Genomic DNA, 15,065 nt, shown 5'->3' with positions numbered 1-15,065 from the left:
ATTCCATGGAGGGCCATATCCTGCCATGGCACCTCCTGTGCTTCCATGGTAACTGTGTTCCTCATCTGTCTGAGGCATTCCCTCAACAGCCCATCCTTGGGGGTCATTGCTTGGACATGTTCACAGATGTGTCTCTCCATGGACAGCGGATGTTACACTTTGTACGCCCCTTCTCTTTCCGGCTGAACGGGAGCAGAAGGGCATATGTGTTTATGGCTTTGTATGACCCAAAAAGTATTATTGTAAAGTAAACCGTGATATCTTTCTGTAATATTTTCTGTCCATGTTTATTTTGCAACCTCTTAGGCTGGGTATACCCCAACACTAGAAATGTATGTGTTTGGAATAAGCAAAGTACTGATAACCAGTGCTGTATGCACTGTAGTGAGCTACAGCCACTGAGAGAATCCACACTGGCCAAACAAACTAGGTTGGAGCAACTCAATCGGTTCTTTCAGTTCCCAGCACCCTCTGCCTTGTATGGGCAATATCAGGAAGCCTGTAGGATTGGATGTGGGGGGGGGGTGCCCATGGGAAACAAATTTTGAATTTGTCTGGTCTGTTTGGTTGCACCTGCTGTCAAGGTTGCAATTTTGAACAGAAGGCCCCAAACACCCAGCATGTAGACACCCAGGTGACAGGGCTACTGGATCGATAGCCCATGCTAGGATTAGAGAGTGTGAGGGGTTTATACACACACATGCATGGAAGAGAATAAAGGTAAGACTTCTATACACACAATCCCTATTCAGATATTTATAGATTTATATCCAGGCCTTTGAATCTGTCTGCAAAGAAAATCCATTGAAACAGAAATAACAATTGCTCTGGAGACCCATTAATTTTTTATCTATTAAAGCAGGTCGACATTGCCAATGAGAGCACAGAGTGGAGGCGGCATCATGCTGTTGGTGAATACCAACACTTGGTATGCTCACAGACTTTACAGCAACTGCTATCTTCTGCTTGACCAGCACAGGATTGGTTGCCTCAACATGAACCAATAACATGGTGACCAATGCAGAGCAGGCGAGTTAACAGCTGGACCAATCTCTGTTAGGAATTTTGGTATGCAGCTGTATTTTCCATTAGTATATTATACTTTTGCTAAGGTCTGTGTGTGAATCATTTATGAATTGAAAACTACTTTTCATAAATATAAAAAGACAAATAAGATAAAAATATAAATAAATAAAAGTTGACACACACTAGTACAGCACTGGATGATTATCAGTAAGGAATGAATTTAGTACCGTGCATAAAAGGGTAAAGCATTCTTTTGCTGATACACAATTCAATTCAAGATTTTTCTCCAGATCAACATATTTATTTCCCAGCTATCTGCCATGACTTTTTAGTAAACTGATGATGTTGAACATTTTTTTAAAACAGGGAAGTGACACTGGCTTTTATAATGTTAGAAACATTTTGTCAGGGCAAACAAGCATGAACAATTAGTGTCCAGGATAGTAAAAATGCTAACCTATAAGATGTGAGGATATTGAGGGGTGGTGGCTGTTCGCAGAGGTCAAAACTCTCCTGCAGAGGGATAGGTAGAGACTGACGCTCAAATAGCTGCTGGTCCTGAACGGTGGAGCTACGGAAGGCCTTCCTCATAGTAATGTCCTGCAGAGACACTGTGAGAGAGAGAGAGAGAGAGAGAGAGAGAGAGAGAATATAAAACAAACAGTCATTAATTAATTTCATTTCAGCTATGAATTTATGGTCTGTGGTTAGATGGGATCTGAACAGTGATTGGTCCCTGTGCTAAATTAATAAATTCTGTATATTCTTATGCTCTGTCAAAACATCTTTACTCTGATTTTGAATTGAAGGGACAGAGATTTTGTTTTTGTTGTTGTTTGGAGTCCAGTTTCCAAACTCTGGCAGTGTCTTTAATCTGCCACACACACGCCAAGCATGCCTGCCCCTGCACACTGTCACATGTGACAGCCACGTTAACAGGCACCAGACTGGCCCATTGGGGCAAGAGTGATTGCAGGCATGTTGCTGTCCACCCTCTCCACGTTCTTTGCTTTTTCATGCATCACTCCTATGTACTCTATGTCACCCCCCTCCACCCCCATCTTGATCTGTCTCTCACTTAAACTTCAGTGACAGGAGCAAAAAAATGCTTTGTGTTTTCTTTTTCTCACAATTCTTTGATTACAGAGTGGAGCTGACTGGCATTAAAAGTCTGCCATTGTATTAATTAGCACCGCCGTTCACATTATCCTCACTAATAGTATAGAGGAATGTCAACCTGCCCTCAGCTGTTATCCCTGCTCACTAGTGATCTGCCAAAGCAATTTGTGTCAGTTGCTACCATAGGTAGTTCTTACACACTAGTCCGCACGCAGTCCCAGATAAGATCTGTGCGACTACTAGACACATGCTCGCTTTCCCCTTTTCGCTTTCCCCTTTTTGTTTGCATCCTTTTGTGACATTTAGGAAAAGGCCTTGGGAGATACCAAGGAAAATAATTGTTCTGGTTATAATGCCCTCTTTGGTGCATTTATTAAAAGTATCTGCAGGGATCCATGAGGCATGAAGCAAGAGAAAGGAAGACAAAGCCCAACATGACTGATCAATCAAGGAGAATCACTGTCCAACGATGTCCACTGAGACAGCAAAGGGATCCCATTACCCATGCAATGTCTGTTAAAAACCTATAAAAACTTTATAGGTAATGCTATATGCATTACATAAAAAATAAATGTGTGGTATAAAACTTGCACGTACATGTCATATTTAAATTACTTGCCGAGTTCCGGCAAGAAAGAGGTGGATGCACCCAAGAAAGCGACGGACATGCACAAGAAAAGAGGGGGACGCGCCCAAGTGAAACTGTCTTCTTTTGTTATTACTTGTTTGATCTTCATTACTGAGCAAATAAAGGAGCGTGTATCGTCTTCCATGCCTCCCCAAACCTGTTCCCCATTACCTGGGAAAATTTACAATAACAGGCATTTACAAAATCATGATCGAATATGATCATTGTACCTATGTGCCTGACGGAGCTTGGATCTGAACACTGTCATCTGTCCTCATCCAAAAAGGCTTTCAGACAATAAACAAAGACAAATCTGCATGATCTTTTTACATGTCTTTTCCCAAAAACATCAGGCAGCCTGTTTAATTGGGGGTCTCTTCAGTCACCTGGGGTACTGAGCACATACTTCAGAGGAGTAAATATGAGCACTAAAGGCTCTGCCTTTGAGTCTTATAAAAACCATGAGTTGAAGCAAGAGCATGGAGCAGTGTGGAACAGGGTGGAGCAGCGTGGAGCAGTGTGGAGCAGCGTGGAGCAGCGTAGAGCAGTATGGAGCAGGGTGGAGCAGCGTGGAGCAGGGTGGAGCAGTGTGGAGCAGCATGGAGCAGCGTAGAGCAGTGTGGAGCAGGGTGGAGCAGGGTGGAGCAGCGTGGAGCAGTGTGGCAGCCACCATCAGCCATTCCTCAGCCTCCATGGGTGAGAGACTTGACTCGGGAACACAGCAGTTCTGCTGACTCATCTGCTCCTATGCAAACAGGAACAGCGCTGGAAGTGCCGCCGTGCTGCAATTATCGGGGTCCAAGCACCGGCCAGTGACACTGCAGCTAATTCATTGCTGTTGTTGCTGAGCAAATCAAGGCTCTCAGAGGAAACCTGAAGCACTGGAATTTGTAGTGATCTGCCACTGTGGACTATGTTGGACGCATTCCTAGCCTACTAGCCTTGAGCAAGGGACAGTCTGCTTAAAATATCCTACAGGAAATATTATAGAAATATTTCCTGATATACATTGCAAGTGTAGCAAACAGATGCTTTTTATTGATATAAGAAGAAAAACACTGTGGTTTACAGCATGTTTAGACACCTATTAATATCTGCCCTTTCACTTCACAGTCTTAAATACAGTCACATGGAAGTTGCTATACCACAGGACTCCCCTGAACACCATCACACACCTTCCATACTTACCTTTTTCTAAAGCCCCTCCCACCTAAAGCATGTATGCTAATTGCTTTTACGTGCTGAGTGCAAGAGCAATATAATTCTTAGGCACGGAGGAATGTCTTCTTGTAGAAAAGCCTCATGATTGGTCAGTACTGAATTGTGTCAGAATTTTTATTTCCTGATTACAGAGCTCAAGGCAGTCCCCAAGACAACCTCTAGAGCAGCTATTACAGTGAAAGGTTTCAGCATGTATTCAGTCTGTCAATGTGGGTCCATGAAATACAGATACAAAGTGTCAGGTAAGGCAGAGAAAGTGTGCATGATTAATCACACACACACACACACACACACACACACACACACACACACACACACACACACACACACACGCACACGCGCACACACACACACACACACGCACACGCACACGCGCACGCACACGCACACGTGCACATGCACACGCACACACACACACACACACACACACACACACACACACACACAAGCATGAAGAGGCTTTCTGCTGTAACTGATAAAAGATAAAGAGCACCAGAAAACTTTAACAAGAAAACTTGCAAAGAAAGAAAGAAAAATAATATGCCCAGCCCATAAAGGAGATTTATGAGAACACGCACAGTCAAAAAGCTATTGAGCATGACATTGCTGTCCTATTGCCTTAATAAAAGTGTTGGGAGCGAGAGAGATAGAGAGCGAGAGAAGACAAAGAGGGAGAACTATTCAAAAGAGTAAACTCTGTACTGAATCCTTGCACATCTTTTATAGTGGAGGAGCAGGATATGTTTCTAAAATGCTGGAGGAAAAGAAGAAAACGTGATGTGCCCATAAAGCCAGCTGGAGGTCTATGCTTAAGCAAGAGTGTCACGGAGTGTTTGTATGGGCCCCGCCTCTGTGGCATTGATGGCTGAGCCCTGATCTGTCAGCATTTTCCTCAAGAGACCGAACACACGTTTCCCACCAAAGCGGAGTCACAAATCGGCCCTGCGGGGCCCGTCGGGTGACGAGGGCATCGGGAGGGCACCTGCATGCGGGCGCATGGCTGCTAACCTCCTTGCCAGGGTCCCCTCAGCACTCACCTGCCCGAGTTTGATTTTCTGCATGCATTTGTATAATGACCCCCTCCAAACTTCTCTCTGGCCCTCTGTTTATCGTCGTCAATGGCAACAAACAAAGAAGCGAACCAAGTACAGTTTGCTCTGACTCATAGTACATATATATGTATTTTATGTGCAGAGGGGATTCACAAATGTACTGTATGTTTGTTTTTGTAACCACGCCCCGGGGGGGATTGCACACACGTGTATAGGGTTTAATGTTAATGTCTTGTGTGTCTATTGAAACCCCTGTCCGTGTGTGCTCCCTTTGTAGGTCATAGTAACTACGTATGTGTTACTGTCGATCCTTGTAACCGTAACGTTGGTTTGTGTATGTCATGAGTTACTGGGCATGTATTATTCGTCTAATGTTAAGTGTAGATTCACAATTACCGTAAACGTTGTATGTGAGTACCACCGTTGTCTTCTATGTTGTATGTAAATAAATGTCTTGCACCGTCGAGGGAGTCTGTGCGTCCTGCCCTGAACCCTGCGGCACTCAGGCCAGCAACGTTACATTTACTTTATTCATAATACATGTACAGGAATCCAGGTACAGGACAACAAACTAATGCAGCACATATTATATTTATAAAGTGGGCTGGATTATAAAATAATGTTTACCAGTTTTACATAGCTAACTAATGACTATAGCTCATGTAATGACATTATGTGATCAATGATGGGTTTTCAGAGCAGTCTGCTAAATAATGTGAAATATTCTTGAGCCCTACAATTAATTAATCGAGTGGAAAAAACAGTGTAGAGAGTAGCACAACAGACTGATATTATGATGATATTAACAGGCTGATATAATGGTGTGCTTATTCGCCACCTCACAATAGTCCTCCAAATTTGCCACCAAACAGATTCCAAAATATCCCAAAAGAAAGAATGCTTCCTTATAACTAAGGCAGAGAGAGTGAGCAAGCAAGAAAGGCCTTAGGGAAGATAGCACCGTATACCATTATGAGACCAGGACAAGGCAGTGATATAATGATGGCCATAAACTGCAGGACATGGACCGTTAGTTCAACCCTGACAGAACAGAGTTGTGTGTTTGTGGGTACTTGTTTTTGCAGATATGAGCAGGGCGGATAGAGGAGAGAATATGAGTCTTGGACACAAAGAGAGTGAGAAACAGAAGGAGAAGCAGAAGAAACGTGGCCTGTGGTACAAGTGTCTGGTCCATATTTTGTGTCTGTCTGTCCAGCTGTTGCCAAGAAAACGCTGTGTATCTAAGGGTGGTGAGGTATACCACGCCCCTTCATCTAGTAAAGTGTCCCATCACCTCCCCAACTCCCCACTGATAATTTATGAGACTGCAAATGAGCCTCACACGCACATACACATACCACAGTCCAAGCCAAGCCATTATCCTATAATGCCGCTGGAGAAGAGAGGGAATGTTAAGATTACCAGTAAATAAAGGTCAGATGGTCTCATACTTTCTCTCAGTCTAACTCTCTCACTGTCTAACTCTCTCTCTTCCTCATCCTCCTCCACTAGGCTTCCTCCCACAGCATTGTCATTTTTCTCTCCCTATAGTTCCCATCTTTTTGCTCATGTTAGTTTCTCCTGATTGTCTTTCCTGGCTTCAGCTGTTTCTCTCTCTCACACACGGTCTTGTCCGTGGTGCAGATATGAAACAGCACTCTAACACTTAGCTGCACTTTCAGTGTAAACCAGACACACGCAGTCTAACTAACACATGCCAACTCACTTTACACTTTGCTGTGGGGCTCAGCTCCTTCTCTGTCTCATGATCACTTTCTCACCTTTGCTCTGTCTTGAGCTCCACTCTGCTAACTACATTTCTTCATTCTGCCTCATTTTTTTTTTCATGTCCATTCATTTTTCTCTTTTTGACATATTCTGAAACAGAATTCTCTAGCTTATCTATGTTTTCTGCCTTTCTGTCAACTAACCTCACCTCTTTTTCTGTACTGCTCTGTCTCTGTGTTGCTTTCTCTCTCTCTGGTTCTCTTTCTCTCTCAATCTCTCCCTCTCAAAAGAGAGAGAGAGCAAGATAGAGAGAGAGAGAGAGAGAGAGAGAGAGAGAGAGAGAGAGAGAGAGAGAGAGAGAATTAAGAGATTTATATCAGCTAAAGTATAAAAAGACAATACAAGCTCTGAATCTGACATGGCTACTAAGTCAACAGACTGTGAAGTCTGTATAGGTGCAAATGAGGGGAAAGCGTGAGAGAGAAATTAAGACAGAATTACTTCCATGAATGAATGCTGGAAAGCAAGCTGACAGGGGCGGGCGGGAGAACACATGGAGAAGGTTCGGAGCTGAGCATGACGAGAAGAGAAGAGCTTCAGAAGCCTTAAGGGGTGACCGATCTCTCAGGCCTCGTGGAGCTGTTACTGACAGTAGATATGGTGAACACTCACATGCACTGAGAATACGGTGAGTCACTACACGTGCACAGCTAGACACTGCACACAGCGAATCACTACGCATGCACAGTGAGTGACCACACCCATCTGTCCACACCTGGGGCAAATCATCACGCGCACACAGCTCATTCCGTCAGCGTACGACAGAGTCATGAGATTAGACGGCATAAGAAAGCCCAGAGCTCCAGTCGTATAATTCACTCGTCTTCACGCCACCTTCTCACCCATCACTACCCCAGCAGGACCAGGACAGTCTCATTCTCTCAGGTGAGTCACCAGTGCTAGCGGCGACAGTCTCATCCACTGACTCCTTACCTCCTTCCCTTTGCGGACTAAAGTCCGGCTTGTAGGATAAGAGCACACCTCGGTAGCTCTCACAACAGTGACATGAAGAAGGAGAAACGACAGCAAGGCAGTCGGCTGCTTTACTTTAACAAAAACAATGAGAAAAGTGTGGAAAGCAAGAACAGGAATAGTTATTAAGAAGAGTTCTTATGAAGGTGCACCACAACACATCTTGATTTAGAGAGTTTGCTGCTGAATGGATGGAGGTGGGGTGGGCAGTACCAAGGCTCTTTGACACACAGGTACGTACAAACATCAGTGGCACTTAGACTGGTGAGGCAGGAGAACATGAGGTGACGGGTGAATGCTTCTGAGCAAAGTCACCGCAGTTCCTCGGAGTTACCTCATTACCACTGGGCTGTATTCAGTCCGTGCCTTACACATGCCCACCGGAACAAAAAAAAAGACACACACACACCCACACACACAAAGCAATCATCAAAGCAGAGTGACATTCTTCACCATATAGCACGTATAGAAGAGGTGCCCTGGTCTCCTGGGGAGGGGTTCCATTGGCTGAGATGACAACGGGTGGTACCTGCAGCGAGAGTGTTTCCTTCAATAAGGCCATTAGGACAGTTCAGAGCTCAGCACACAGCAGTAAGAGAAACTGTTTTCAGTGATGTCAGAACGAAAAGAAGGGTGGTGAAGTGGCAGACCGGTTATCATCCACCAGGAGGTGGTTCTGTCTGGCTCTCTCTCTCAGGCTGACTGTCTCTCTGCCCTCTTTTCTGTTTGTTATCTGACATCAGGTGTTAGAAGGGAGGTTTTAACTACCAGCACAGTGGGTAATGGGTATATACACAATATCGCTTCAGCCAGTGTGTGAATGTGTGTGTGTGTGTGCACATGCATGTGTGTTCATGCATGTGTGTATTGGTGTGTGTCTGTGTGTGTGTGTGTACTCACGCTCTTCCTCTTTGGGGTCGAGCTGTGTCACACTGATAGAGAGGCGGTCCACTCGCTCCTGAAGGGAGTTGACCCGGAAGGAAAAGGAATGTGCTTCATTAAAGAGCTCTCCAAACAAGTCCTCTGCATACTTACCTACCAAGAGAAAACACACACGCACACATACACTGTATTAGCACTTACTAAGCACAAAGTCCATTCCAGTTCATTGGTACTTGACTGCTACTCAAGTTTCACAGGTAAAGGAAACACTGTCAAAACAGCCAACATTACAGCAGTAATGTTATGGCTCTGTCTCTAGGAGACGTCAGCAGTCCACACACTAAAAGTCCATAAACATGTCACAGATTGCCCAAGCTCAGGAACACTTAGCTGGCATCTACGTATTTAACAACAGAGAGCAGTTATTCTCAACAGTCACAATCGCATACATGCAGGGATGCACGCCCACAGGGATGCACGCATGCACGCACGCAAGGACTCACTCAGGCTGCTGAGCTGGCGTATGACATTGGAGAGCGAGACATTGGTGACACACTCCAGCTCATTCTTCACGCTGCGGGGCAGTGCCGTGTGGCACAGGTGCCTCGGCTCGATGCTCCTCTTCACCAACGGCATGCTCCTTTACTGACTACTGCTCCAGCTGTCAAGAGAGAAGGGGAGAGAGGGAAGGAGGAAGGGAGAGAAGGAGAGAGAGTTCATTAAAATAACTGTTATGGAAATATACAGGCATAGACCCTTAAACTAATGTTTGCTCCAGTTAAAACCCCTTTAAAAAGAAGTAAACTGTAGTCGGTGACAAAGAGACAGAAAAAGAAAACTATAAAGACATCTTTAATGCATCACAAAAAAGTAAATATTTTAAAAGTGTTTAAAAGCCTATATCCTTTAAAATATAAAACAAACTCTTCACAGCATACATAGTCAAAATATAAAACACTGAACCTGCAAAATACAGTGCAAAACAGACAAACAATTCGTCACAGTTCACCATCATAATAACCACTAAACAGCAACAAACAAAACTCTGAGATGTGTCTCCAGGACTTGTACAAGTTTCAAAGAGTTAGAGAGAGAGAGAGAGAAGCAAGTGACAAGAGAAAATTTGTCCTACATACCTCATTCTCTCTCTCACACACACACACACACACACACACACACACACACACACACACACACACACACACACACACACACACAAACATACCCTGGTGGTCTTAGTGAGCATTATCATGTATTCTGTGGATAATCGTTGACTGCTGAGGTGAAACAGAACGGAGATAATTACATTATGTGTGAAATATTCTTCAATTTAGACTCAATTTAAAGTGAAGCTACAAACTTGTCTGCTAAGACAATCTCAATTCTTATTATTTATTCTGTCTATTGCAACACACACACACACACAAGCACACACACACACACACACACACACACACACACACACACACACACACACACACACACACACACACACACATCAGCCCTGAGAGTGGGTATGAATGTGCTCTCCCTTCGCAGTGATATAAATAGTCTCAGTATCTCTACAAGAGGGCGCTTTTTCATGTCGACCATGTGACATTCTGTTCAATTCAAAAGCAGCATTTCTAACAGTGTCTGACAGGTTTGACAGAGTACCTTTTATGTACAATACATCACCACATCATTTGTATCTACCACTCAAACAGCAATTCAATTTATATAATCTAGTGGTTTGTAGTTATGTGGTTAGTGCAATAAGCTTCTTCAACCATATAAATAAATAAATAATAATAATAACAAATAACACATAATAATACTAATAACAAATGTCTTCCTCTTTGAGCTGATCCTATGGAGGCATTTATGATAACGTGCCATCAACAGTTATGCATTCACACACACACGCACATGCACACACACCTGCACACACTAATTATTGCCCTCACAGGATTTTCTACACCCATTCCTGCTGAACACCGATGTGATGACCTTATCTCTTGCCCGGGGTTAACCCCCGCGTGACTGGACACAGTTCCTGATGTTAACCCCCGCGTGACTGGACACAGTTCCTGATGTTAACCCCCGCGTGACTGGACACAGTTCCTGATGTTAACCCCCGCGTGACTGGACACAGTTCCTGGTGTTAACCCCCGCGTGACTGGACACAGCTCCTGGTGTTAACCCCCGCGTGACTGGACACAGTTCCTGGTGTTAACCCCCACATGACTGGACACAGTTCCTGATGTTAACCCCCGCGTGACTGGACACAGTTCCTGATGTTAACCCCCATGTGACTGGACACAGTTCCTGGTGTTAACCCCCGTGTGACTGGACACAGTTCCTGATGTTAACCCCCATGTGACTGGACACGGTGCCTGGAGTTAACCCCCGCGTGACTGGACACAGTTCCTGGTGTTAACCCCCGCGTGACTGGACACGGTGCCTGGGGTTAACCCCCGCGTGACTGGACAGAGTTCCTGATGTTAACCCCCGCGTGACTGGACACAGTTCCTGATGTTAACCCCGCGTGACTGGACACAGTTCCTGGTGTTAACCCCCGTGTGACTGGACACGGTTCCTGATGTTAACCCCCGTGTGACTGGACACGGTGCCTGGGGTTAACCCCCGCGTGACTGGACACAGTTCCTGATGTTAACCCCCGTGTGACTGGACACGGTGCCTGGGGTTAACCCCCGCGTGACTGGACACTGTTCCTGGTGTTAAACCCCGCGTGACTGGACACGGTGCCCAGGGTTAACCCCCGCGTGACTGGACACAGTTCCTGGTGTTAAACCCCGTGTGACTGGACACGGTGCCCGGGGTTAACCCCCGTGTGACTGGACACAGTTCCTGGTGTTAACCCCCGTGTGACTGGACACGGTGCCCGGGGTTAACCCCCGCGTGACTGGACACGGTGCCCGGGGTTAACCCCCGCGTGACTGGGGAGCTGGTACTCTGCCCTACTTTTGCATATGTCCCCTGTGTTCCTTTGCTTCTCCCCCACATCTTCTTCTGCCTCGCACTTATCTACATTCTTCTCCTCCCTCCCTCCTTTGGTCCTTCTCCTCATCTCCTCCAAAAGCCATATGGACCCTTTAATGTGGCTCCCTCCCTCCCACATGCACTGTCACTTGTTATATTTGCTTTCACTGAGAGTGGCAAGGAGACAGTCTCAAAGCAAGCCTGAGACAGTGTATGAGAGAGAGAGAGAGAGAGAGAGAGAGAGAGAGAGAGAGAGAGAGAGAGAGAGAGAGAGAGAGAGGTGCACTTTTCTCTATGCAGCTGGTAGGATCAGAAGAAATAAGATATATGTTATGTAATTATTATAATAATGTAAAAAGCAATACAGCCATGCAGGTTGGTGCTTCAACAACAGCAGCCTGGCCCAGGACAGCGGCAGAGAGTAGTGGGGTCCTTGGTGCACAGACAGGTTCACTGCACTCTATTCACCCGAGTTCCTCACAGGCTTCAATTTCTAACAAATCCCAGCAATCCCTGATACAGCATATCATAGCACATAGCACACACATACATAAAAAAGCAGTGTGCTATTTAAATTTGCATGAGTGATTATTTTTGGTGTTCTTTTGAATGCTGCAATAAAAACATTACTACAGTCCTTTTAGAATTACCCTGCCTGAATGAATCCTGTTAGCCACAAAACCATTTCATTTTGCTACCACTGCAGTGAATTGCCATTTTCTGTAACATTCCAGCGCTTAGAAATCCACCTCCTATTTTCCTCTTTGATGTTTGATTAACTGAATGCCTTTGAATGGATAAACTGGCATAGGCTGACTCAGCAAAAGGGGAAAAGCTGCCAGAGCTCAAACCTCACTCAGATTCGCGCACTGGCTCCGGACTGAGTGCTGCACCCCCGGAGCCCAGACGCTTAACATGACACATAACAGTTTATGTGCGGGGGCCACACGGAATTTTCCATGAGTGACAAGTATCATTCTTTCATTTCCCTCCTGTAGGCTGGTGCCATTGTTCCATTAGAAGTGGAGAGAGCAGTGGGTGGCTTGCCTCTTTTTATGAGTGTCCTGATTGAATTTTTAAAAATAAATTATGCAGTGGTGAATCTAGCTGAAGGGGGTGGGGGGAGATGCTGGGGGGGGGGGGGGGGGGGGGAAGTGTTCTTCCACCGGATGTCATTCATATTCCACTGTATCCACGGCAACCCAGGGCCGTGAAGGGACCCCCCGCCTCTCCCGCTAAACCACAATTACCACCATCACCATCATTATTACTGCACCATAGGGTTCTTCACTGCCACCACTTGCTTCATAAAAAGCTAGTTGTAATTTCGTTGTCGCATTCGTGCGAGTGCATGAATGATCTTTAGGTTGTTTAGGTGCCAATCTGGCACGGGTAGCAAGTTAGCCATTGTAGTTGAAAGTAGGATTAAGTACGATTAAGATGTAAGTTGTTTTATCTGGAAAAGATAAATCTCCACTCTCCTTTAAACCACTTGGAGCACTGACAAACCGACAGGTAAATGCTCAGTAGCAGAACTTATCAAAATATACATTATTCCCAAATGTGAAAGATCAGCAGGACGGTGATTAGACTGGCGCAGCTCACTAGTCCGGTAGCCACGTTATTACTGCGAAACATTAATGTACATTTGGGCACCGTTTGTACTATCACACGGTTAACTGTATTTATTAAATGTGTGGCACTCCGTAGTGCTGCTCTTCACAGACGCTAGCTAGCAGCTTTCTAACAGAGAAGCTCAGCGAAGCGAGCGAAACAACGCTGAGCGTGAAAAAGCTTGTTGAGACGCTATTACTTTAGTTATAACCTAAACTGCAAGTAATGCTGAAAGTATAGTTTAGTTGGTCAGGATTATGGACAACGACACTGTTTTTGTCAATGAACGATAACTACAAGACGTTTTGATTGAACGTGACGATAAACCAGCTTCCTCTGGCGACCTGTACAGTTAGCTGGTTTGGTAGCTTTCTGGTGCCACTTTTTCTTCAGCGCAGAACGATGTTTTAGACCCAACAAGTTTGTTGTCTTTTAGAATTATATAAGATTACCTATTTTCTCAGGCACTGTTTGGTGCAGTGAAACAATATTCAGGTTAAAATACTTAAAGTCTGAAGTTACTGTCAATCTTCACATCAATGCAACTGATGCAAATGAAGACTAGAAATATAGAATATAGAAAATCCCTATAAAAGGGTAATATAGTATAACTATATAGTAACTACAGTACAGACATGCATGTGCTTGTTTATATGCAAGTTTACAATTGGATGGGATGTGCTGAAGGGATGGCAAGCACAATACAGAAGCCTGCAGTCATTCAAAATAAGTCATTATGAATGAACTGCAATAAAATGCACAAAGACCTGCGTCACTAGCCTGTGAGCGTCACCGTTCACAAAACAAGAGCAGGCAGAATTTTTCTAGTGCTGTAGGCTACAAAAGGTATCTGCACGGTGGTTCCATGTGCTATATACTCTAGGATGGGAGACAATCATTTTAAAGCAGTATGGTTTGAAAAATACCAAACCTATACCTCAACGCTGGTAAGGCCAGTTTGTGCGCACTGTGCCATGCAGCCGAACTCAGTCTGACCACAGTCTATGAGTTTGACTCACGGATTGCTAGGTACATTTAACTGAAGAGTCATGGCCTAGCAGTGGTTGCAGAGTGATGGCAGAGGCCATCGCGGATGAAAACGCAGCCCTTGCTGTCTCCACAGCCCGTTGTTAGAGCAAAGCTGAAAAGAAACTGCGGCTGCTGTTGTAGTTGACAAATGACTGGAATGCCAAAATGACCCAAGGCTAGGCGACGCCGTTAGAATGGAAGTCAGCCAAACTATAATTTCCGGTTTCTTGTCATTTCTGACAAGCAGAGTGGCTGCTGAGCTGTGTGTCTGAGGGATGTGAGTACAAAGAGTCTGAAGTGTGTCCATATGGTGATGGTTGGAGGGGAGGGGGGTTGGATGGGGCAATCCAGTCTACATAACTACATAGGAACCCGAACCAGGCTCCAGTATGCAGTGTGCCATATGCGAAAGTTCATGTACTTCAGTTGTGAAATGACAGTAAATCTCTTGAAGGTAATTGATTTCAGGACTGGGATGATAAGACAAAAACTAAGCAAACAAAATGTCCTGAAATGGGCCGATAGGTTGTGTATGAAATGGCATTTTTTGCAAAGACATATACATATTATACTATACACAAATACACACACGCATGCGCGCACACACACACACACACACACACAGACAGACAGACAGACAGACAGACAGACAGACAGACAGACAGACAGACAGATAGATAGATAGATAGATAGATAGATAGATAGATAGATAGATCAGACTAAGTCAAAGACCGTTGTAGATTAAGCTAATT

At 44.8% G+C, this 15,065-nt stretch overlaps 1 protein-coding gene across 4 annotated transcripts in view; it reads right to left on the bottom strand.

The window, feature by feature from the left end:
• The window catches only part of wasf1 (WASP family member 1), a 63,726-nt gene that overhangs the window by 29,623 nt on the left and 19,038 nt on the right, over positions 1-15,065 (bottom strand). For all 4 annotated transcript variants that reach the window (XM_027001312.2, XM_027001304.2, XM_027001296.2 and 1 more), the window contains 3 exons: positions 9,192-9,349; positions 8,707-8,841; positions 1,484-1,637 (listed from right to left, as the gene is read on the bottom strand). In XM_027001312.2, coding sequence (XP_026857113.2) covers positions 1,484-1,637; positions 8,707-8,841; positions 9,192-9,324 — 422 coding nt within the window. In that variant the 5' untranslated portion in view covers positions 9,325-9,349. The remainder of the gene's footprint in view (positions 1-1,483; positions 1,638-8,706; positions 8,842-9,191; positions 9,350-15,065) is intronic.

This window comes from Electrophorus electricus, chromosome 8, assembly GCF_013358815.1.
Source record: "Electrophorus electricus isolate fEleEle1 chromosome 8, fEleEle1.pri, whole genome shotgun sequence".
Lineage (NCBI taxonomy): Eukaryota > Metazoa > Chordata > Actinopteri > Gymnotiformes > Gymnotidae > Electrophorus > Electrophorus electricus.
This window is presented reverse-complemented; position numbering and strand designations above follow the sequence as displayed.